Here is a 25,720-nt window from a genome sequence, read left to right as displayed (position 1 = left end):
CCCTGCAGGTGATGTGAAGTCCAGCATCAGTTGCTGGAGATAAGACAGGATTCCACAATCTCACCTGAAAGATATTCCCAATACACACCAGAACAGAAGTCCCTATTGCAATCCTGCTGCAGAGATGCACAAATAAGGGAATTCAAACTGAACAACATCATATCCTCAGCACGTTTAAACAGCACTAAACCACCTCAGTCAGTGGCATTCCCAGCTGGACAAAGGACTAAGTATTTTATGGCCCTAGTCCTTCCCCTTTCTCTCCTTTTTTTTTTTTCTTTTTAATGAAGATTTCCACGGCCCGCAGCACCATCCAGCACTCCTCCCCTTTTCCTGCACTTGAGGCACACAGAAATTCTGCAATGACTATTTCAGTTCTGCTTCCCAGAAGGTTTCATCACCACTAATCCTTTAAACCAAAGCCATTCCCCATCTGGCACTTACCATCAGAGCCTTGGGAGTTTATGGAATTCTTCTCTGCACCTCACATTTTCCCAGAAGCCATTAAAAGTTCGAAGCTCCAGCTAAAGGTTTTTTAAGTAATTAGATTAGGATTAGACTACACGAAGTCAGAGATACACAGCAATCTTGGATACATCTTCTGGCCAATTTTCCCTGAAAATGATCCACTGAAAATGATCTTTGTAGTGAGAGGAGTCCATGCTAAGTGTACAGCTTTCTATCTGCAGAGGAAATTACTTCCCATTTTCATTAAGCCTCCAAAGGGTTTTGGGGATGGTAGTGAAGCAAGGTTATTCCGAGATATCAAGGACAGTAATTTTTTTTTCTTTTACAGACTTGGATTTTCAACAATTCTTTCAAAAAAACAATTTCATTTATACTTGAGACTATCAGCCATTCCCTGCAATGAGCCCAGTTCTACAGAAAGGCTGGCAAGATGGGATAAAGAGGAATTTTCAGCCAGTAGCAATCCCAGTGAAGCCCCCAAAGCTGCCACCACCCCTCACCTGACCAAGGCAGCGCCGCAGGTTCCTCTATTCCCAACGGGAATAACCTATCCTCACCTCTCCCTGCAGACATCATATGGAATAAAAACAGCACCAGTTAAGCAAAAAACAGGTAATTTTAGCCATCTGAGTTGGTGATGAGCTCCGAGATTTAAAGCTCTGCTTTAAAGTGATTTTAGCTGCCAGGACTTTTAGCCCTCGCAAAGCAAGACAAAACAGGTTTAAACACAGCTTGGATTAAAAGCAGTTCTTTATATAGAAAGCTAAGATGGAAATCACACCGAGTGCATCACATGGGCAAGATTTTCCTTGGGAGGGTGGGTCTGGACTAAACAGCATCTCCAGGCTCCTTCCGACCTCAGTGATTCCTGGGATTTTTTAATACAGAAAGATCTGAACGTGGAGAACAAGGCAGCAGAAATCCACGCCGTTTCTTTGGCAGGGCAAGAACCTCTGCCTGCCCATTTTCCCAGGTGTCAGGTGTGAGCCCATCCCTCCCCTAGCACAGAAGGAGCTCACATCTGGAAACAAGTGCATATGCTGGGATCACAGGCTCAGAGTCCCTGCTTGCACACTGTGAAATAACCACATATGCACCATGGCCAGGTTTTGATATGTATTTTTATTTCCCTGCAGTTTTCACTTATCAAGAACAAGTAACAGGGAAAGTTGTCTGAACTAGTGCATAAACAAACATTCGGAAACACCACTACACGTATCTAATGTACAAGAACCGTATAAAAAAAGTCACTAAAACACTACACTACCAAGGTGTCCAACGCTTACAGTCAGACTTTTTCCAACCCGTTACTTGCCTTGTAGCCACAGGAAAACTCTCCAAAATTGAAAAGACAATCTTGCCACAACCCTCCCTCCCACCCTCCCCCACCATCTGGGATGGCTCGATAGCTAGACATCCAATAATGAATTATTGCAATGATATAGAATGCAATACATACCTGGTAAAATATCCTTTAATGTGGTGTGGTACAGTTTGAAAGCCGGTTAAAATACGCAGTCTTCGGATAAAATGGCATCAAGGTGAAAATTTTCTCTGATCTGCACATTTGGAGATGTGCCAGATGCATAATTTTCCTAGTCAGTTTGTTTTTCCCCCCTCTCCTGTGTAATTATTTTTTATAAACTGGTATTATAAATAGAAATATACATTCAAAATATATGGAAAAGTGAGTTACTACATTAAATTTGCATGTATCGATCCATCCCTTTCCCCTGCACAGTAATAGAAAATACTATTTTGCCTTGAACTTCATATTTGACAGTGAAATGCCACTAAAGTATTTACCAAAAAGTCCATCTAGTCAAATTGTGAAACAAAATGAACCAAGTGAAAACTTTACATTTCCTTTAGAAAAAAATTACAAGAATTTTGTTTCCTAGCTATGAATCTTTAACTTTTTTTTTAGACACAAAGTTGCATTTATTTGTACAAGATACAAAATGTAAACATGGCAAAATAAATAGTTTAAACAAGTGATGCAGGATCCCATGTCATGCTCATGATCCCATTAAAGAATTATTTTTTAATCCATTCAGTTGCAAATTCAAGTGCAAAAGCATGATGATGAATATCTACTATTCAAGTAACAGAAATAATATTGATGATACAAATAAAACTATTTTACAAGGTAGTGATTTTCCCAATTTTACAAAATTTACATTATATATCGACTTAATACACGATATAACTGGAGTCCATTCAGGTGTGAGTTTCTCTGTGAGGCACAGAGTGCTGTGTCTGCATTCAGCTGGAGCAGGGAGGAGCACAGCACAGCTGGGGACACTGCTCGGAGGTTATGTCACCTCCATGGCCACTGTGGTCTCCGCGATGCCGTTCAAGCCCAGGCGCTCTGGCTCGTGGTTCTCTCTGCAAGGGAACGAGGTCCCACAGTCACATTTCCTCACAGCTTCAGTCATTCCTTTCATATCCTCACACAGCTGTTAACAGGGACCGTAACACGCACGCACACACACTGCAAGCTTAATTTGGAAGTAAGTACTGGGCGTTCAACAACTGCTGTTATTCATCATTTCTGCATTTAACTGTCCATCCCAGCCTGAATTACGCATTCAGTTCCTAAAAGCTCTTCTGAGGGAACAAAGTCAAGATATGATAACTCAGCACTGGTTATTCCCTTAATGCACCAAGCGTTGCAATTCCCTGCCCATTCTGCTTCACCGCTCATTTTTTACTCGTTTACTAATGCCTGTTTTTTATTTCCCAATTCACAAATATGACTTTGTTTTTTGGAACACCATATAATCCAGGAGAGATTTGAAACAAATCTCAAATACTGCCATTTTCAGAAAAATTCGCCAACTGCAAAGCTCCTGCCACTCCTATGAAACATCATCTAAGTATCCTGAAATAACTGCTGCTGTTTAATGACAATAAATACTTTAATGGCTGGACTTGATGATCTTAAGGGTCTTTTCCAACCTAAACAATTCTGAATTATGATTTTATATGCAAGATACAGGCTGTCACTTTTCCGGTTTGTGGTTTACCTAAGTATGTAACACATATATCCATATGCAAGCATAAAAATAGATGTGCCAGCCTGTACCTTACAATATTGGTACACAATGATTTAGGGGGAACACGAGGGGAGTTTGACAGAATCTACCTGGAAATGCTGCGTGAGAAGGGACAAATGAAACGGTTAAAATTCAAACACAGCACAGGTTGATGAAAACTACTGGTGCCTGAAGGCAGGGCAAGTTATTTGAGGGGCTGATTTGCAAAACCAGCTCTCGTGGTTTGCCACGGCCATGCTGAAGGTGCCTGGAAGCCTCTCAGAGGTGCAACAGATTTCCCCTAGTGCAGAACCGGGCATGACTCCGGAGAGGACACAGCCTGAAGCTGCACCAGGGGAGGGTCAGGTGGGACACCAGGAAGATCTCTCCCTGCAAAGGGCTGTGGAGCACTGGAACCGCCCGGGGACTCGAGGGAGGCGCTGCTGAGCCGGCACTCGGTGCTTGCTCTGAGCGGGTGAGGGTGGATCCTGGGCTGGGCTCTGACTCTGCCCATTCCACCCCGAACCACCCCGTGATTCCGAGCACAAGCGGGAGCTGCCGCAGCCCTGTGCCCACTCACCTTGCTATACTGCTGATGGCACTGCTGGGAGTTACCTTTGGCACTCTGTCCATGCTGGCAGCAACTGTGGCAAGTTTTAAGGCTGTTGGCGAGGGCGCTGAAGTCCGTGTGTTGATGTGAACATTGACTGGAGACACAACACTGACGTTGTTGAGGTGCACGGCGCTGGGCAGGCAGGAATTGTTCATGGGGAGAGGCTGAGGGCTGCTCGTGCACAAGGCTGGGATTAAGTGGTTTGTGGTGCTGTGGCCAACTGTCCTTACAAGCTGTACAGTTGAGATCCCTGGGCTGGATGATAAAGCCATGTTGGTGGAGTACAAAGTTCTGGAGGCTCCTGTTACGCAGAATAAATGGTGGGTGTTAAAAAAAGGGGACATTTCTCAGATGAAAAGTCAAAGATTAACCTCAAGGGCAATGCTTTGACTGTGTAAGTTATTAATGCCTGTGTTTTACAGATTCACAAAATGGAAAAATTCAGAAGTGGCAGCATGGCACACCCTCACTGATGCCTTAGGATTTAGCTTTTATATTTTTCAGAGCCTGCACTGCTTTAGTGTGTAACTCAAACTCCACAGCCTGTCAGCTTTTAATCAGACTGAACTATCCCTTCTAGGCCTGAAATTCAAGACCTGACTGTTTCAGGCCCCAAGAAGTATAAACAAATGTGACCTGAGGGAGAGCAAACTGGGGATATTAGACTTCATAGCCTAAAGCTCTAATTGGAGGATTAGCCCCTGATATGTAAATGAACCAAACTTTTAATTATCTGAAAAACTCCTGATCATGGTTCATTTTGGGTGTAGCCTCTGGGAGGCTCTGGCTGCCCAAGGTGTACCTACTGAAGGCATAAAGAAGTGCACCCACTTTTATTCTCCTAATCTTGTCTAGCCTGTTCCAGGGAGCCACTCCAAGGCATCACTGTGTGCCTGATCTTCCACCCTCAGAGCACTCTCCTCTTGGATACGAACTCAGAGAATTACACACAGATCTCTCTCTCTCTTTGCTGGAACTGCTCCAGTTTATTGATTTTATTCAGACGTGTTTTTTCTCCCTCTATTCATTTCATATTATCATTAACCTAGCCTGGCAGAAGGTCTATAAAACTAATCACATCATTAGCTGCTAAAACAACAAATTACTTTAAAAGCCTCCTCTTTGTCTTGGCAGCCCAAATCCCATTTGCCTCTTGGCATTGTGGAGATGGCACCAGCACAGGAGGAGGGCTGGGAGGGGGCACTGAGTGCCCATGGCTGCACTTTTTGGGACAAATCCTAAATGCAGTGAAACCTGAGGCTTACAGAGATGTCACAAGAATTGCCAGTAAAGGTTGCTTAGCACATTTTTGGCTGAATATACAAGTGAGGTAAAAACCAAATAATGAATCAACTTTTCCATTTCCTTCTCAAAGTACTTAAATGTTTTAAGCAGTTGATTTATTCCTTCATTACACACTCACACTGGCTTTAAAATGCTGTCACTTAGGCTTTTGATCAGAACAGATTGTGAGAAGATAAAGACTACCAAAGGAAAAGCAAATAATGCTCTTCCAAAGTAAAAGAGCACTTGGTGGTTTTAGATCCATTTTAACATATGTTGGACAAGGCTCTCAGGCACAGGGTGGGATTCTTGGGGCTGTCCTGTACAGGGCAGGGAGTTGGACTTTGATCATCCTTGTGGGTCCCTTCTAACTCAGGATATTCCATAATTCAAACCACTGCTCCAAAGTACTTCAGTGAAGAATATTTAAAACGATCACAACTAAGAGATCTGACTTTTTTTGCTGTTATTTAGCAATACTTTAGAAAACAGCGATAAGATCAGTTATAATTAAGAGCAGCTGACATTCTGAGCTCATTGCAGAGCAGGATTTTCAGGGACTCCTCACCTGAAGGCTGCACAACACCGTTGATATTGTTGTGGCTGGTGCTCTGCTCCTTGGCTCCCTCGCTGCGCCCGGGGGCCGGGGCACTGACCACTGCAGAGGCAGCAAAGTGGGCACTGGCTGAATCCAGGGTTTTGGACATACAGTCAGAGGTGCTGGAGCCCTGCAGGAAGAGGAAAAGGAGGTTCTCCATCACCCAAGTGCAAAATGAAATACGCCTCAGCGCTGCTACAGCGCACAAGTAAAGCCAATAAATGAATACAGCTTGTAGGTGTGCCCTAACGCAGCCAGCACGACACTGAATTCTTCTGTGTCAGCAGAGTGATGGGAAGCTGGGAATCAGTGTCCAAACAAGGGTTAAACGAGTGCTGCCCAAGCAGCCAGGCCAGTTCTCAGCACAACAAATCACTTTGGTTGTGTGTTGCTCAGCCTAGAGGGGGAAAAGTCCTGGGAAGAGTTCAGAGCCCCTTGCAGGACATAAAGGGACTCCAGGAGAGGGACTGGGGACAAGGGATGGAGGGGCAGGGATGGATGGGATTTTGGGATGGAATTCCTGGCTGGGAGGGTGGGCAGGCCCTGGCACAGGGTGCCAGAGAAGCTGTGGCTGCCCCTGGATCCCTGAAGTGTCCAAGGCCAGGCTGGACAGGGCTTGGAGCAGCCTGGGATGGTGGAAGGTGTCCCTGGAAGAACTGGATGGGCTTTAAGGTCCCCTCCAAGCCAAACCACACAGGATTCCCAATGTTTGGAGATGTTTCCTCTAAGAAAACAACCATGCCTAAGCTCTTCCCTGGTCTGTCTCCAGGCAGCAAATCTCAGGGATGTGCAGCATTTGTGGCACCTCTGTTCTGTGACTTGTGCCACAGAACAACTGCCCAGCACATTCTGGAACCCCGGCTCTGTTAAATCCAGTTCCTACTGGAAAGACTCACCATTCTTACTGGAAAGAACATTAATTCTGCAATTTCAATTTATTTTAACTATGAAAATGACTTTGCACAGAAGCTTGAAGTGTTTTAAAGATCCAAAATTCATTTGTTTTGTTTAAATATTTTGGCATCGTGACATTACACTTACAAAAAATGTTATCAGTATCTGCCAACACAGAATCCCTGATTAATTGAAGTAGAAAACACTGAGGGGAAGGGACAACCAGTCCAAGCAATTAGATATAAAATGCTCAAAGTAATATACATTTTCCTAGTAACAGACAATAGCAACAGCTTTTATATTTTATTGGGAAGAAGCTAACAGAAAACTAAGTGCAATGGAAAAACATCTTTCCTTCTCAAGGGATTCCAGAGGAAAAATGGGATTCTTTCAGAAGCCAGAATATGCAAAATATACAAAGTTCTCTTTTTCCTCTCAGAGGTACCAAGTTTTAGGGCTCACGGCACATCTGTTCAGAACAGACCACATTATTTCAGAAGTTAATTTTAATAAAGTCTCTTCAAAGCACTTACAGGCAGGAGGACAGAACCAGTGAAAACAGGAAGAGTTGAGAGCACACATTGCTATTTTTACACTGATAACTCTTTGGGTGCAGGTAACACAATCACCTACAAAGTCTCTTACTCAACTGGTAGAATGCAGTCAACTTATCAAAAAAACCCAAAACCCTGAGCAAAGAGTTTTAAACTCCCTCTACCACGTCCCACGTTTGCTGGGGACAGAGATGAGCAGCACAGTGAACAAAAAGAAGTGTGAGGACACGCAGGGTGAGAGCAGTACCTGTGCTTTCAGATGTGTCTGTTGGGAGGAATGCTGAGATTGCTGCTTCTGCTGCAGCTGGGCCAGCTGCTGCCTCTGCATCTGCACTAGCTGCTGCTGGTGCGTCTGGAACTGCTCCTCTGTGATGCCCCCTGTGACTGTGGGAAAGAAAGGAGCCCCAGTTACACACGAGACACACGTGGGAAAGGCAGGAGTGCAGCTAAGGTGGGGAAAAGGTGGGTGGAGATGACGGAAATCACGGCAGACGCGCCCAAGATCTTCACAGATTGCGTAAAGGAGAGGTCAGGCCGTGTGTGTTTGTTGTGTTCTTTCATGGAATCAATTTTAACAAAAGAATTCACAGCTTTCCTTGCTTTTAAGCCTCTTCTATATTTGGTGGTTTCTATCACAGTAGCTTTAGGCAAAAACTTGAGAGAAATTATTTTCCTGGCTTTCAGGAAACAGGCACATCCTAGAAATCAGAGCTGAGGACAAAGTACCCTGAGCTGAGCTACTGGGAGGGAATTCCTGGACCACTTCCCCTCCTACAGCCCCCAGCTGTCCCTTTCCCAACAGCAGAATGGACTCTGAGGGAAGCACACATCTGGCATGGGGGATTATCCCTGTCAATTATTGTTTGAAATGCAGCAAGAGTTTAGGGGTGCCACAATAAGTTTATTTTTGAGAACCAGGTTAATGCTACCCCAGTAATTTCACAGGCCCAACACATGAAGGGAATGAAGTTTGAAAAGCTGGTTTCAATATTCAACCCCTGAAGAATCTGCACATTTGTAAAGTGAAAATACTGACAAGGGTTCACGCTGAAGCCTGAGTTGTGTGCAGTTAACCCAAGAACTGACTTCTCTGAGGAGCAAATGAAGAGAGAATTCACTTCTCAAAGATTCCCATGAATACATTTCAACACTTCATCCTCAGCTCTATTTATCCAGGACTGAAGCTGTGCTGCACCTCAAACACCTGGATTCTCAGGAACATCCTCCTGCCAAGGGACACAGAGCTAACATTAAAACACAAAGTTTTCCATCTTACAGGCTCTGGCTCCTCCATTACCACTTTTAGTGCTCAGGCCTGTCCTGAAATTCCATTGGGAAAACATACCAGAATTAGGAGTGCTTAGAAATACTGAAACTTCTTTATTGCTACATTAGTAAAGCAGGTGTCAACCGTGTTAGGACACCATTTGAAAGTCCAATTCCTTTTAAAATTACTCCTCTTAAATTCCAGCAGTGTTATAATTTCCAACCTAAGTTTGTTTCACATTTAGCTTTACTTTGTTCCTCTTGCAGATTCTTACTTAGAATTTAATCCCAAGTTAAATCCATTCCCTCACAAAACACATGGCATTGCTGAAAGCACCAGGGCCAAGAACAGCATTATGGAATATTACATACATTCCTATTTTTAACTTCTGAGGGAACAAATCCCAGAAAATGTGTTTTGTTTTAGAGAAAGCTGTTGAAGAACAAGGTGAGATTCCATGTTTTCAATCTCCTGTCCTTCCCAATTTGTCACAGACCATGAAGTTATGGAATACTCTATGACAGGATACAGGGAAGGTAATCCAGAATTCAATATTCCCTTAGCCTGAATGTCAGCTGTTTATCCAGTGGCCAGGCTGAGCTCAGCTGTTCACCTTGTTATAAACCAGCAGATATTTATTAGCACATTAAATATCATTTCCTTCTGCCAAATCAAACACCTGGAGAAAAAAAAAAAAAAAGCAAACTTTGACTATGTCCCAAGGCAGACTGAGGTCAGGGTTAAGAGCTCTGCAGCTTCAGGTTTTTATTTTATCAGAGCCTGACTAGGCTGAAAAACTGCATCACAACAAGGGGGAAAAAAAAAATTCACTTCAGCTTTCCCTTCAGGCTCCTCTCTCCTTGGAAGGTTTGGATTATGTCACTTCTCTCAGGACCTGAAGGCTTTAACCAAAGATCATCTTGCAGGCTGCCCCAAAAGTGGCATTGCTTTAATTACTCCTATGTGGTATTTAAGGCTGGGGAAAAAAAAAAAAAAAAAAAAACCTCTAAAAAGTCAGAGTTTAAACCAAAACCCTTCAGTTGGGAATAGCATCCTGTGCAGTTGTCCTTTCTCTAGGGACAGGCTCTTCCCATCTGTAGTGCTTGCAACATGAGCAAGAGAATAATTTAGCTCCAAAAATTGGTTCTTGATTCATGCATTCATCAGGTATTTTGAAGAAACTTCTTAGTCACAGACTTTTAAAGTAATAAAAAAAAAAAAAAATCTCTGTCTGTACAATGCATTTGAGGAAATACCAGAACCGCTTTATTAATACAGGGAAAAATATAACACAGAGGCAATCTTAAATATTCTTGTGCACCAGAAATCAAAGGAACTCCCCAGTTCTCTCTGAAATAAAATAAAAATAAAACAATCAGTTTAAGTACTGTCACCATTTCCTCTGGAGGGAATACCAAATCAGCTGTAAAATTACCTGATTTCAACAATTACTTCCCAAAGAGAATGACTTCAATAAATGCAGTGACAGTGCCTGTGCTCATTTAATGCACAACAAGACTCTGACCAGTCCTTTTAAAATTTATTCCCTATTTGCTAGTGAGAAAATCCTACTGCAGGGCCTCTTGCTAGTTCAATTACTTGGGGAAGAATTCTCTTATCTGTTGTGTCTGATCCTGCTCCAGAATGGCAGGATCTGGTTTGTAATTTAAATCTGTGACAAAAAAAGGTCCTCCCCAGCCATAAATCCCAAGCATAATGTACTTCAGTTACTGAGGGATTTCCATTTAATTTAAATGTATTCCTTGGATGACTTCTAAAATTATACCACAAGTTTATTACTATTCCTCCAAAAAGTGGCTTCAATCCATCAGATTTGGTTTTATTCATTTTGCAGCTATTTCTTTACCAGATCTTGGTGTTTATCAATAATCCCATCACACTGAACTGCCCCTTTCTGCCCCACCTGGGATTCCTCAGGCCTTCAAGTTCTTTCAAAAAAATAATAACATAAAATAAACAGTGCATTATATCTGTTTGTTTTTTTTTTTTTTTTCATGCAGCAGGAAAATGCTCCTGTGCCAATCTTTTAATGGCAGAGAACAATCTAAAGGTTACAGTGGCCACACTGAGAAGCTGGGGAAGTATGGGGCTGGAATAAATATTCTGTGCCTCTGTCAGAACAATTTAGTATTACTGGAGAATAAACACCCTTTCCTGAAACTTTGAGAGAGATGGAACACTCCACAGCCACAGAAACGATGGAATTCACAGTCAGTCTATTCTATTATTTAATTATCCTGGCTTACAATACAGGATGGAGTAGGGATATGCTCAGGTGCTTGCTGCTGTAGGAGATCTCATTTGCTGTTATCTCAAATTTTTTCAGATCATTATCACTCTCTTACAATTATAAAGAAGTGACTGTGTTAAAACTTGAGCCAATACAACTCCAGCTCGTTAAGCAAGTGATGTAAACATTGCTAAATTTAAGCTTAAAGCAAGTTTTTAATGCTTCCACTATCAACATTTTTACCATTTCCAGACCTTTTCATGCCTGCTCAGGGCACTTGGGAACTTCCTACATTTGTCTTGAGTCAAAAATGAAAACTGCCAACATAAATGAGCCACACCCACCCTCCCCAAGAAACCACCAGATTTGTTTTGCATTCATAATGAGCATTCTTCCACCCTTAAACAAGGTTACACCAATTAGTGCCATTAAGAGTTAATTAGACCTAAACAATTCTTCATATGGGCAGAATCCCTGCTTTGAATAATGTCTGGATCCAGCACTTCAAATTCTAATGGAAGCAAAGCAGAAGGAAGAAGTGTTTGTGGGAAGTTTCTGTATGTTTTAAGAAATATGAAATAGTCTGGTTGTAGCTGTGGTGAAGTGCTGAAGATCTCATCAGTCCAGCCACAAAGAAAACTCCCAAATTGGAATATTTTAAATCCCAGAAGAAGCCAAATCCTTGCCTACCTGATATGCCATTCTTGCTGGTGTTCAATAAAGCTACAGATGCTGCAGAGACTCTTTTATTATTCACAGTCTGCACTGCTTTCCTTGAGGTACATTCTTCACTATCACTGTCCTGGAGATTGAGTAGCCTGGGCTGGAAACACTGCAGTCGACATGATCTGATATTGCTTAGGATTTCAGGAAGGGACAGTCTGTTTTCACAATGTTTATTGGAAGCATTGGTCCGTGAAAAATTAGAAGAAAAGTCTAAAGTCTGGGAAGAGCTTGAGAAACTGTTCAGCATTTCCGGGTCAATCTGCCTCAAGACAGGATCATGTTCTGTGGATATTCGGTCCATGATAACCCTGATCAAAGAGGAGGAGGAAAATCATTAGGTTCATCATCTCTTCTTAATGCTTTCACCCTTTGAAGGGGAATGAAGAATTAAGAAATAACCCGACTGTACCTTCCACCCCTGCCAATCCTCCTCCTTGCAAATCCTATACATCTCCTTGGGATTGTAAGGGTTGTAAGGCAATGCCTGAACCTCAGTTTGTCCAATTCTGCCAATTCTGGGCTTTCGTACGAAGAATTCGTTTGGTCCAAACGAGGCTGTGAAGAAAGAAAAGGCAATTTTATACTCAAAGGGGGCTTTGATTAGGGCACTGCTGGTTATCATGCATGGGGCTCCAGGACAGAATATTTGGTTTATGCTGAGTTAACCAATAACAGCTTCAGTAGTAAAAAAATAAACTCTTAACGTTTAGCTGTTTAATACTCTGCTTCTAACAGCAATGGGAAAGTTGGAGAAAATGAAAAATCAAAGTTTTCAGTCATCTCAACAACTTTTGGCAAAGGAATTAACTCACAGGCTAAGGGGAAAAGGAAAGGAGGATGAGCTCTAAGCAAGTGGGCAGTTCAGCTCGGACCTTTCAGAAAAGGGGTATTTCTGCAATTGTCTCTGGATAAAGCATCAAAGCCTTGGTGGTGAGAGAGGGAACAGAACTCCAACATTTGCACTATGCCAAGCTCAATTTAAAGAAACCACCACTAAACCCAACAGCACAGCACAATCCTGCATATTCTTACAGCATAATACTGGCATCCTGCTCTTCTCCTGAAAGCACAAGGTCCATCAGGATCATTTTCTTCTTCTGCTTCTGACACTGGTGAGGGTACCTAGACCAGAAAACAACATAATTCTCCCAACTGCCCCATCTGCATAACTGTATTTATTCTAAAAGTTTGCGCTTATGTTTATACAGCAAAGCACAGCTTGGAAGGAGAACTCAGTTTATACAAGGAGCTTTTAGATAACTTCAGAGTTGGGACGAGGCAGACTGGTGAAATGGCAGCTAAGTGGAATTTCTGCCTCGTGCACACTGAGATTTTGGTGGTTACCTGGGGGAACTCATCCTCATCAGAGCTGTGGAAGTCGTACTGCTTGATATCACTCTTGCTGAGCACAGGCAAGGGCTCAGCCAGGGGCTGAGGGGTCACCACACACTCCAGTTTGGGCTTCTTCAGGTACTTCTTCTTCTGACGGACAACATCGGACACCTCCTCCTTCAGAGAGGAGTGGTGGGGATGCTGCTCGGGAAAAACAAACAGAAAATTCTAACAACTAAAGCAGGGGGAAATTCAGTACTTCAAGACAGGACCGCTCGTCTTCCGAAGGCTCTGTAGATTATTTGAGATACATCATGCAAAATTTACTGAACACATTAAATGCCAGAACTTCTCCTCTGACTGTTTTTACAGATATTTCTTAACGGTCAGAGAGCTCTCAAGCCTGAGAGGCTCCTCAGTCTGCACTACACTCAGTATCTTGTCACTGAAATTCCTCTTCCAGTTATTTTCTGAGATCTCGTTTTTTCCCCAGCACTTTCAATTCTCTGAACTGCTCGGACATGTTCAAAAGAAGCAATTTAATTTGTTTCCTGTTTCTCACAGAGCTGACACTTTTGAACAGATGTGATGGTATTTGGGTTGGTTATTTAAGATTTTTCTCACATAAATCCTCTGCAGTGAGCAATTCCATCGATATTGAACTGTCCATTTGAACACAAATGTTATTAAAGTTCAAAGCTCCCATCTGAAGAGATTATTTCACTTGCAAAATTCTCCATTTGAAACAGAAGCAGCAGTGCAGTTTTATAAAGTGTTTAAATTTACCCTGAATTTAACACTCATCAATAATAGCCTGACTGAAACTAACTCCAGGAGCTCAGCTTGGGAACCAGAGGAGAAAACAGGAGGAATGCCAAAATTCCTGGAGAACCAGGCATTCCGGGATTTGTATGGAATTCTGGGACCACTAGGTGTCGCAGGTGCTAAATACAAATTTCCAGAGTGTTTCAACTCAGCCTCACCCCCAAGCATTTTAACTCCTTAATATTTCAGGTTATTTCTTCAGAGACAGGTCTGAAATCCAAAGGGACGAAGATCCTAGGAACAACAGACTCACAGCACAGAAAAAAAAATCTTACCTTAACTTTACATTCTTGAACTTTGTGGTGGTTCCCATTGTGGAGAGATGATGGAGTTGTGCCCATCTCTTTTTCAGGTCTGTTCAGCTTCACTTCATTGAGGATTTCACCTCCATAATCACCCAAATGGTACCTGAAAAAAAACAGGATTAAAACTATAGGGCTGCATTTCCACTGAAATGTCTGAAAGACACAAACTAGTGTCTTCCAATTGTCTCCACAAACCCCTTCTCCTTTACTTTCTGAAGTTTATGGTGCTATAATAAATTACGAGAGATGACTTCAAAGCTATTTGACGAAAATTTAAAACATTAGTTTTTATAATCTGGAATTTTACCTTTTCTCCACAACTTCCAACGTTAAATGCAACAGCTCCCGTTTTGTTTTCTCTCTCCTCTTAATCATCTCCAAAATTGTTATGGCTCTGCTAAACTCCCTCCTTAATTTCAACATCTTCTCATAAGATGCTTCATCGTTCTTGCGGTTCTGTTGAGAGATGAAACAAATTTTTAGTCAAAAGCAAAAGCCACGAGGCAAAAAGTGTAAAAATAAAGTTATTTGCTGCTGCAAATGAGGCTCATGAGGACACTCCAAAGCAGCTTTTCCTAAAGCAGATCCTACTTGGCAAACTAAGCCACAAAAAAGCAAACAAACCCGGTTTTACCAGTAAACTGAGAAGAACTTTTCAGCTGTTTCCCCCCAAATTCCCAGATTCAGATTTCCTCACAGATTCAGATTCCCCCCACCCAGATTGCTCAGATTCCAGATGAAGCCAGTGGAAGCTTGTCAGAACAAGGAATTGATGTCTAGAACACTCTCCTCACCTTGATCCCACACTCAAGATGTATACAAAGCAAAACACTGGGCAATTACAGATTTCCTGCTTCAAATCATTCCACGCTACAATTACAAAAACTGGGATATTTATTCCCACAGGAAGGGAAGCTTCCAACCCAGCAGGCTGTTCCTGTGCCAGGCACCGCTCTGAGTTCCAGCTCAGAGAACGCACGGACAATAAACTGCCCCCTGCCAGATGCTGCACAGAGACCCAAATTATCCCTACCAAGGGTAAAATGTAAAATTCCCAGCAGCAGAGGCTGCCAAGTCACCTTTCTGGTCTGCATCTTCTCAGTTCTCCTGCGGAAGGCCACGTAGGGGTCGTTGTTGGTGGAGCCATCCCTCTTCTCCTGCTTGATCTGGGGGATGAGGGAGGGCCCCCGGCAGTTCTTGCGCTTCCTCACCCAGTAGTCATAGACAGCCTTGATCAGGTAATCGTCCTCATTCAGCAGCAGTTTGGCTTCCTGAAGGGTCACCAGCTGCAGGGGAACAGGGAAAAGCTGCACTTGGGATGGGGGTGCAGGGAAAGTCACCAACACTCACACCAGTTGTGCACTTTCTGGATAAACTTCCTTCTTTTCCAGCACCGGAGTCAAGGGATGAAAAAACATTGATGGAAATTGAAGCCACCAGTTGTTCTTCCTAAGTTAAGAGTTCCCAGTTTTTCTGAACCAGCAGCATCTCTTTGATCCAATGGTTTAGAGCTCCACCAATCTTTCATGAAATCTGAATACACTTTGAAACAACTACAAGCATAGGCTAGAAAGAACTTACTACAGTCTGCAGGTCATGATTTGGAAATCATTTTAATCTGACTATTTTTTCCTAAAAAAAAAAAAAAAAAAAAAAAAAGTTTCTTATTGGTTAACTTTTATTAATGTGTAATTCTCTGCAGTTGAATGTTGATTCCCCTAGAGCTGAATTTACTTCTTAATTATTTCCCTCCCAAATGTTTACTTTGTGACAGAACAGGACAATGCCCATCCCTGTTTATTCCAGCCTGGAGACACAAAGTTGCTCACTTGTTTGCTAAGTTATTTCAGTAGGTGGTAGTTCTACACAGGTCATTTAATTAATTAAAAATTAAATCTAGGTTCAGCTTTTTATATGGAAATAAGACTCTAAATAAGTACAAAAGTATCACTCAATAGTACAGTAGTTTAACAGGCTCATATCATCTTCAACCCATTGATGAAACAAAAAGAAAATAGTACCTCTAGTATTATTTGAGAAGAAGTCAGGCAGCACTTCATCTGCCCCATAATTTGAAAAATACCAACTGAACAACTGAATTTGCATTTTTACAACGTGTCAAACTTAAATCTCGTCCCTACGTTAGGAGATAAAAAAAAAAAAAAAAAAAAAAAAAAAAAAGGAAACAACACGTTTTGGAAAATTAAGGAAATCCTAAGTGTAACCATGGCTACTCTGCAAGTGCTAATTCCAACCAGAGCAGAATAAAACCTTTGCAATCTATGGCAGAATTAGAAAAGCATTGAACTGCTTTTTCAGAAAAGGAAAAAAAACATTGCTTAGAAATCATTTCAGTTTTGTCTTTTGCTCCCTTGTTTTTCCATTAACATATTTCCTATCAAAAATAAATCAACTCTGCCTGGAGTGCACAGCTGGGGAAGTGAAGCTGTGTTCTTGTGTTTGCTTGCACATGCAGAGCCCCTGTATTCCCTGCTTAAATCAGAATGTCCAGGAGGAAAGCCTGGAACCCCTCCTGGCCAGGAAAGGCATTCCCAGCAATATCCTTTAACATTCCAGGGGTGAGGCACGTAAACTGGGAACTGGGAGGCAGCACTCAAAGCCCAGCAGTCACTTCCCTTCCCGGGCTCCCATAACCTGCAGGAGTTGCTTGTATCTACAGAGAGAAAAAAAAAACTGTATTCTTATAACACTTTATTTTTGAAAAGCATCTTCATATCTTAAGTTTATCTTCACTGTACAGCAAAAAAAGGTGAAACCAGCACCAGAAGGATGAATATTGATCTGAGAAGTGATCACCAGAATGGCCTGAACTGAAAGCCACAACAGGGCTGTGTCTGTATCAAAGGTCCAACACACCCAAGTACATGTTCAACAGACAGCATCCAATGTATTCCCCCTTTTTCCCTTCATTCCCATTTTCTAGGCATAGTAAGAAATCTCTGCCTTTCTGAAGCTGTTCTAAGATGGAGAAAAATACAATATTTTGGCCTTTTAACAGATAGCACTGAACTAAAGCAGGTTAAGGAACTGAGGCAGAGCCATGGATCCCACAATGGATTTTCAATCCCACAAAGGCTCATCTCACTGGGACATAATTCCACCTTTTCAAACCTGACTTGCACAAACTCATCTCTCAGGTGTAGCTCTGGAGTAAATATTTTGGGCTGTAAGTCCCTTCTCCAGACACTGCTCTCCTGGAACACCTGATTTAACACAAGGTTAATTCACTGTCTGTGCTCAAAAACCCTCAAAAACCAGCCAAAGCCAATGTCCAGCAGGAACAAATTTAATAAAAATTGGATTCTCATATGCTTATAGCCATTTCTACAACTACTGATCATCACAAGCTTACACATACCCACAGTGGTAAAACAAGCTGTGTGTCTCTAACTCACTGTGGTCAAGAATTAGAATTTAAAATCAATCCCTGCAAACCCCAAAACTCCTTCCCCACCAGTTTTATCTGAAGTTACCAACACTAACACAGGAGACAGCAAGGTGATTTCTGTGGAACTGCAGGCTCACACAAACACACTTGTCCTGTTAGCAGGAAATAAAACCGAGCACCCACCCAGAACCACCTCCCAGGAAAGCAAAACCTCTCAGTGGTTTCTTCACAGCATACCTGACTAGAACTGGCTTTTTCGAGTCTGTCAACCATTATTTCAAACTGCAGTGGCTTGATTTCCATCTTCCTGTTCAGCCTGTTCAGTAGGGTCTCATCCTCAGAGTCCATATCGTAATCTGGCTGTTCATTGTCCAGATTAAAGGCTGGAACACAAGAAATTGAAATGCTGGGTAAGTGACACACTCTGGACACACATCTGCAATCAGAAATCAAAAATGACTGAGAAAATTCCAGACCAGCACTTCTCTGCCAGAACACTTTTATGCTAAAAAGTCTTCCCATATGTAACATACAGCAGGTAGAAGTTGCTTGTCTCCAACTTCCAATATGAAAGGAACCCAAGAAGTTTCATTTTAAGTGACTTGGAGGGATGATAGGCACAGAAACTTCAAGGTATCTTTGCAAAACAAAAGCAAAGATGCTTGATAATACTGATATAATACAGCTCCTCCAGAATATCCTGGTAAGATAGTAAGAACTAAAACCATTTTCCATCAAATTCCAGACTTGGAGAAAAAGCTTTCACATTGAAGTTCCAGTATAATTTCTGTTGCTCATTTTTAGACAGTACACCAAACCTGAAGTGTTAAAATATTTAACAGACTAAGCTTTTTCTTGTTTTATGTAGCTGTAGAAATCCTACACCAATCCTGTGGGGATTGTTACTTCTCCAAAACTACCTCAGCTGTGGATACAGACCTTGACAGCTCCTTCAGGCTCTCTCAGTTCTCAACTTCTCAGCAAAAGCTCATGTCTTTATTACTAATTGTGCTAATTAGTTTCCATACTTGAAAAAATTATTGGCCCTACCAAAAGCAGAAGGAAGTTCTCATTCAGGTAACACAGCAGAAATAAAATTTTACAACAAATAGGAGTAAATTGCATATGACAGTAAGAACTGTTAATAGAAACATTAATTGTACACCTAATAAAACCCTGAAGGGGTGACACATCAGGTACAACACTCCCAGTAATTCAATCAGCACTGCAATAACAGCACTTAATAGTCCTGATGAAATATTTTCTATTCTTAATAGACAAACAGCACTATCTTATCTCCACTTGTGGCTACACCAAGTGCTAATTTAAAAACCTCTGCTACTGAGCTGCCCAGTGTGCTTTGAGAGCATCTTAAACCAAAAACTTGGAAAACCAGGAGAAAGAAAAAATCTTTAAAACAAATCCCAGTATTTTCCCTTCCACAGGCAGGTGGTCAGCAGTGTCCTTCCACATCTCAGCCTTGCCCAAGACTACTCTCTCTGTGATCCAGTGCAGTAAGTGAGCAATAAACAAACCACTACCAGTACTTATTTATGTATTTATTTATTCAGGCACAGAAACTCAGCCAGATGCAGCCGGGAAGGGTTAAAAAGCAGCTCCTCAGCATCTTCAGCTCAAGCTGGTACCTCTCAGAGGCCCAACTGTACCAACAGCACTTGACCAGAAGAGCTCTCTGACCTGCCATACACTGTAACAATTTATTTGAGGAGAAATTAATAACAGGCTGTAATCATGTGTCAAGAACGGCTGGCAATATTAATTCCCTAATACAAGTTGCATGGCAAGTTTATTTAAGACACTGTCACTGGGCATGTGACCAAGAGCTCTCCAACAATTAACTGTGGATGAGACTTAAGCTGCAGCTTTCAACATCGCATCTGCCTCTCCAGCAGATCACTGCTCACATGTGGACTGAAAACCATTCAAGTCCACAAAAAGCTTGTTTGCCCTCAGGCAGATGTTGGTCTCACATCAGAAAAGATGTCAACCCATTGCCTGTCAGTAGATAATTCAATAATCCCCTGTGGACAAAGTGTTTCCAGCCAGTTTTTCCAAGCCAGAGTATCAGTGAGCAGGAGGATCTGTGACAGGGCAGATGTGATGTTGTTGTTCACCCGTGAACTGTGAGCAGTGCCAGTAACCTTCCCTTCATTTTCACAATGGGAAAAGAGGAGTCACTAAAAGGTCTTGAACCATTCACCTTCCACAGTAAAATCAGGATCAAGTGAGAGGCAACCAGGAGACACTGAGACAAGGAAAAAGAAAAGAAAAAGCCCAACCACTCCATCAAAAAGTATCTTAAAACACCAACGACCCTGAGGAACACACTGTGGATATTAGTGCTGGGTCTCCAGGAGGGAAGGCAGGTTACTCCCAGTACCTCCAGTGACCCCATGGTGCACCTCAGCTGGAAGCAGGGGGTCCCTCCCCCTCTCTGCTCACTATTGTGATAAATATTCAAGAGAAGATAAAAGGCATCCAACAGCATCACCACACACCAAACAAGCCCAGTCTCATTTTCCTACACAAACCCCATCACTGCTGTGAGAACAGCAGTAGCCCTTGTCACCTATCCCACTTCCCATGCTTTTCTGTCACCAGCAATGCTCTGTTTGTCGTGGCCTGTATGTACCAGTGCATTCCTTTCCAAAGGGAGGGGCTTAGCACGGGGGTGCAGGTTAATGACACCGAAGGGACGGGAGCAGCACCTGCTTCAGTGCAGACAGGATGGCCACGAACTCCCAGCAGCCTGGGGAGGAGTGAGGGCCTCAGGAAATGCAAGGTTACCACTTCTCCTTTGGAGTTGTCAACCCAAAGCTGGCTTGTCCCAGCACTGGGTCACCCATGCAAGTGTTCTCCTCCCCAGTGTTCATTTACCACTCCTCAAAACACACTTTCAGCAACATCCTTCATCACCAGTCACCCTCCTTCCCCAAGCACTGAGTGAACTGAAATTGTTCCAGAAAAAGCCATTTTTGACCCTGGAGCTGGCCTGCAGCATGGCAGCTCCCTGGCTTCCAAAGCCATCACAAGACCCAGGTGTTCATGTGCCATGGATGGAACCATCCACCATTCCCTGCTCCTGCCATGGCAGCTGGGGGAGCTGCTCCTGCAGGAACTGCTGGAGAACCAGCCCACATGGACACCTCCTGCTAAATCCCGGGACATTCTCCTGACTCAGGATGAATCCAGTCTTCCTCCTCCAGAACACCTGCACTTCTATAGGGCACTGTCACACAGGCCCCAGTGATCCCACTGGGAATCTTCTCCAGGAATGCTCAGCACTTGCTCACTGCTGCTACAAACACAACGTCCCAGTCCCACCCTCTGCCACTCCACCCACTCCCAGCAGTACCTGCCAGAAGGATTTGCTTTTTTGTTTACTTGAGCTCCCCTAGGAACTGAGTTTATACCAACTCACAGAAATGCAATTTGTTTCTCAGTGAAGTTACAGTGAACTGGATTTAACTTAACCAAATTAACTCATTTCATTTAGCTAACTAAATTAAAGCTGTGGTTCCACACTCACTGAAGCTGCCACAGGCACAAATTCCCACTGAAGCCAGAGCTTCCAGTGCCTTCCCTGCCCAGCAAACCCTGCCACCCTCTGAGCCAACAGCAGCACCCAGGCCTGAGCCAAGGAGCAAACTGACAAGTACAGAGGGTCACCCAACCAAAAAAATGAAACTTTCTGCCAAAAAGTGCCTCTTAAGGATGACTGGAGTTCATTCCCCACTTAATGAACATTGTTTCTGTGAGAGGATACTTGTCTTCCATCCCTTTAGCTCTAATTTAGGTCCAAGTTTACCTACTTAATCTCTTTGCTAATTATCAGTAATTTAAAGTGTATCTCCATGTTACTAATGCTACAGATATTCTCTGGAAATTATGAAGCATGCTGGAGTAATTAGAATAGTTCAAGGGTTTTTTCTTTACATTCAGCTCAGGATCACCCGTGTTGGTACCAATGAGGTCGACTAAAACCTGGAACCTTGCTTATTCACAAATTCCAGGCTTTACAAAGAAAATTAACTTTTCTCTGTTTGGAGCCACTGGTCTAAATAAAAATATAAGTAAAGTAAAAAAAAAAAAATTACCTGAAGTAATCTAAGTAAAAAATATTCAAAATCTTAGGCTACCAGAATCCCAGAAGAACATAATTTGCCAGAAATACCCACCAGTAAGTATGGATTATAGTATGTGTCCTCCTGGTATTTTCCATCAGTTTATATAACTTCCCCGGCCAAAGTGGGTATTGCTGCTATTTCTGCTTTAAGCATTAAAACAGAATTTCTAAGCTTATGTAGTATAATTTCTAAGTTTATGTAGTATAAAGCTGCCTTGCATCACACCTACTCCAGTCAGAATATATGGGAAAAATTATCTTGGAGCAGTATCTGATATTTATCTTCAGCTCAAATACCTTCTGTAATTTTGTCCAGAAAGACTGTGAGTCTCAACAAGACAAAGAAAATTTTGGCATGACATATTTAACATTTTAGACATGTTTATTAACAGTATTCACAGTGTTTCTGGCAGTGTCCAACAAAGGACAGAATAAAATACATTCCTCCATCAGCAGCTCAGTTTCAGTTCAGTCAGCCTACCTTGCTTCCAAGTTTGTTTCTTTTATTAAGGAGACAAACAGTTCCTTTAAGGTGATTTTTCCCCATCACCTTTATGGTCTCTATTGCATCAGAAAGAACCCTGAGCACAATAGTTCCAAAATCTCCTATTTTGTAAACAAATGGAAAAAATTGGACACTTCACCACGCTGGGGGGAAAGGATGCAATAATTGAAGCAAAGGTTTTGCTACAAAGGTAACTCCCGGGAGGAATCCAAGTGACCAAATAACCCCCCAAACCACATCCTGCAAAGGACAAACATGAACTGTGTGCCAAGGAACAACTGAACTGTAAAAGTGTCACTTGTCAACAGAACAGCAACCAAAAGAAGTGGGAAAGTTAATCCACAGCCCACAAGTTCAGATTAATGAGATCTTGCAAGACATAAGGTAAGATCATGCAGAATATTTCATTTTATCTATAGAATAAACTCAGAGCTCCCTGGTGAAATGGAATTCTTCAGTTTTAGCCAAACTCAGAGAGAAGTGACTGTCACCCAGAAGAGCCTGAACCCCATCCCATGGCAGCACAGCTGCCCTGCCCTGCCAGAACTCTACTGTGAGCAGCAGGACAAAGGCTGATTTCACCACAGAAACTCTTCTGGTTTATGAATCTGCACTTATACAGAACTTTGGAGCTAACAGGTGAGCAAGACAACCTCTCTCCTGCTCCCTACATCAGTGTAAGCAACCAGGAGGCAGCCAGGCAGCTTCACTTATTCCTTCTCAGAACTAGGAATGAAAAAAAAAAAAACCCGCAAGAAGTGAGGCTGGATCAAGAAGCCCAAGAGCCAGGATGAGGCTCAGCAGCTGCTGCACGTGCACAGAGCCAGGAACAAACCCAGCAGCAAAACCCTCACCAGCAACTGCCAATTCTTCCACAACTTGAGAAGATACTGGAATTTACATCTGTACATGCATTTCTGAGTCCTCCCATTTCCTGAGCAACTCTGACCTCGAGGCCAAGGTTACTCAGGTTAAATAAAGAGGGGCTGGACAGACACCACAGCCCACAGCACTGCCCAAGGTTTTAACTCACGTTGGATGTGAATGAACTGCTTTGGTTGCTTGAACTCTCCTTTGTACAAACGATTGTAGTAGTTGACATTGCTCTCTGCTTCAGGGACTGGGATAACCATGCTCTCCTTCTTTTCTCTGAAAACTTGCTGTGCTGAGATTGCCCGTTGTAAATGATGTTCCTGCAAGGGGAAAATGGGAGAGGTGATTTAGGTACCAGTGTACAAAGTGCACATACAGACATTCAGCCTTTTCTGCCACTGTTTTCCTACAGGATAACAGAGTGGAGGCTTTGCTGGGTTTTAGAGGCCAGCAGAATGCTTGTTCCCAGGATGTGTTCTCCACCTTTCAGGGTTCCTAACTCATGGGAATCTTAAAACTGCAGTGAATGAACTACAAACAGGTGAAGAGACACAGCCCACACCTTCCACCAGACTGGGAAAACAACAAACATTCAAACTTCACTAAATAACCTCAGCAGAAAATTAGGGTTGGGGAAAGCTAAACCCACCCAAACCTGTCAGAAAGAAAATGTATGCAAGATCAGCCCTTTAAAGTCAAAAGAACAGCAAATTTCTTCATTCCTGTCTACCCAGCAATCGTTACTGGTCTGCTTTCAGAAGTTCAGCAAGTTAGGAGCAACAGGAAGAAGAGTTCTCACACAATAACACCTGAAAAGCAAGGACTCCCCAAACAGGTACCACTTCATTTTATTCTTATGGGACAAAAGTCACAAATTCCACAGAATCACTTCAGGTGGAAGAGAGATCACAATAAATGTAGCAGTTCACAAAGATTTTTCTCCCACATAATTTTATTAGCTAATTTATTAGTTAACCCAGTGAACGTCATCTACTGTTGCAAGTCAGAGCTAAGCTGTAACTTCACTCTTGAAACACTTTCCATGTGAAAATTCAAACCATTAAATACTGTCTCAGGCTAAGACACCAAGGCCAGGTGTGTCCAGGACAGTGGCATTCCTCACCAGGACACATCTCAGACCCACGCAGCCCTTGGGAAAAGCCAAGTACCAAGTTCTCCAAATCCAATCCAACCGTGCAAAGCGCACTCTCCCAGCAGATGAACTGCTGGTGGAACAGGAGTGAAGGTTTCATTCTGCTTTTAGTGTTCTTCCCCAAAGCTTCCCAGATTTGAGGGGAGGGAGGGTGAGCAGAATATCCACTGGAAATCCAAGCTCAGCTCTGTCACAGATCTATGGGACCTTACCTGGCCTGTTCCAGGGGCTGCAGGTGGTCCCCCAGCCACTCCCACACAGCCACTGCTGGGAAAAACACTTCTTTGAGCAGGAAAACACACACACACACACACAAAAATGTTTGCTGCTCTATGTTCCTCCTTTTGGCTTTCTAGGGTGCCCCTCCCCATGGTTAACACTCCCAAGGGGCCAGGATCAACACCAGGAATGGGAAGGTGCCAGCATTCCAGTGCCTGGCTGGCACTGCAGCCTGGCACACATGGCAGTCTGGCACTCACATACTCTGCTCCCACTTGGAAATTCTCACAAGAATAAGATTTCTTCTTCTTTAATTCTACAGAATGGTATTTTTAAAAAGGAGGGGAATGAAAGAAAACCCTTTTAAAATAGGTAAATGATATTTAATAAATGATCCCCTTTTAAATGTTAAGATTAACAGAAACACAAATAATGCAATTCCTGCAAAATCAGAGCAGCTTTGGGAATCTCCTGCAGCAGATGAAGCAACATTAAATCAATCAGGCTCCCCAGTGAGTGCTATTAGAATTAAGACAAGCATGCAATCCAATAGCTGCTGTGATCTGCCTGAGTTACTCCACACTGAGTAAATCTGTCATTTCACCATTCGAACGTGTCTTGGAGAGCTTGGCAGTGCTCAGTAACTCAACTCCACAAAAATGGTTTCATTACAGGGCTGCTTTCAACTGCTGTCCCTGGAGCTGTGTACCAAGAGTCCACAGCACAGACCTGCTCTAAGGATGGGCTTGATCTGTCCAAAATTCACGTCACTTTTGGTTCTGCAGCCCACTGAAGGGCAATGCAGAAGAGTAATGCAGGTTCTCAGCTGTTGGAACACCGTAGGGAGCACACCCGGAGTTCCCAGGGAAGGCTGACAATAGGTGTTAGTACTCATTTCACTATAAAAAGCCTTGGAGCAGAACACAGCTTTCAGACAGAGATTTCAGCTTTCAGCACTGCTGCTGGCACTCCTCAAACAGCAGAGCTCCAAAACAGATAAGGTGTGTACTTTTTTAAATTAGGGGGGGAAACCTCAAATCTTTCTGCAGAGCATCAAGTACAAGAAAATTGAAACTTTAACTCCTGAAACAATTCTGTTTAAACAAGATTTTTATATGAAAGCCAGGCTAATTAAATGGATTTATTAAACCTGAAGAAGTGTTTTTACAGACAGATTTATTACCAATACAACTTTTGGTCTAGTTTTTACTTTTTTTTATGGTCTTGAAAGCCACACAGTATTTTAAGCCCACACTCTG

General features: G+C 42.6%; 1 protein-coding gene across 1 annotated transcript in view; it reads right to left on the bottom strand.

Annotated features, from left to right (window-relative positions):
• Positions 1–1,867: 1,867 nt before the first annotated feature.
• EPC2 (enhancer of polycomb homolog 2) overlaps positions 1,868–25,720 on the bottom strand; it is a 35,033-nt gene continuing 11,180 nt past the window's right edge. Inside the window, exons 2-14 of the mRNA XM_062498347.1 lie at positions 23,250–23,409; positions 17,802–17,947; positions 15,235–15,441; positions 14,463–14,611; positions 14,126–14,258; positions 13,038–13,226; positions 12,726–12,815; positions 12,103–12,248; positions 11,658–12,001; positions 7,697–7,833; positions 5,972–6,131; positions 4,087–4,420; positions 1,868–2,856 (exon numbers count right to left, since the gene is read on the bottom strand). Of these exons, the coding sequence (XP_062354331.1) occupies positions 2,784–2,856; positions 4,087–4,420; positions 5,972–6,131; positions 7,697–7,833; positions 11,658–12,001; positions 12,103–12,248; positions 12,726–12,815; positions 13,038–13,226; positions 14,126–14,258; positions 14,463–14,611; positions 15,235–15,441; positions 17,802–17,947; positions 23,250–23,409 (2,268 nt within the window). The 3' untranslated portion in view covers positions 1,868–2,783. The remainder of the gene's footprint in view (positions 2,857–4,086; positions 4,421–5,971; positions 6,132–7,696; positions 7,834–11,657; positions 12,002–12,102; positions 12,249–12,725; positions 12,816–13,037; positions 13,227–14,125; positions 14,259–14,462; positions 14,612–15,234; positions 15,442–17,801; positions 17,948–23,249; positions 23,410–25,720) is intronic.

Source organism: Cinclus cinclus, chromosome 9 (genome assembly GCF_963662255.1).
Source record: "Cinclus cinclus chromosome 9, bCinCin1.1, whole genome shotgun sequence".
NCBI lineage: Eukaryota > Metazoa > Chordata > Aves > Passeriformes > Cinclidae > Cinclus > Cinclus cinclus.
The sequence above is the reverse complement of the archived record's forward strand: the minus strand, read 5'-3'. Positions and strand labels throughout refer to the sequence as shown.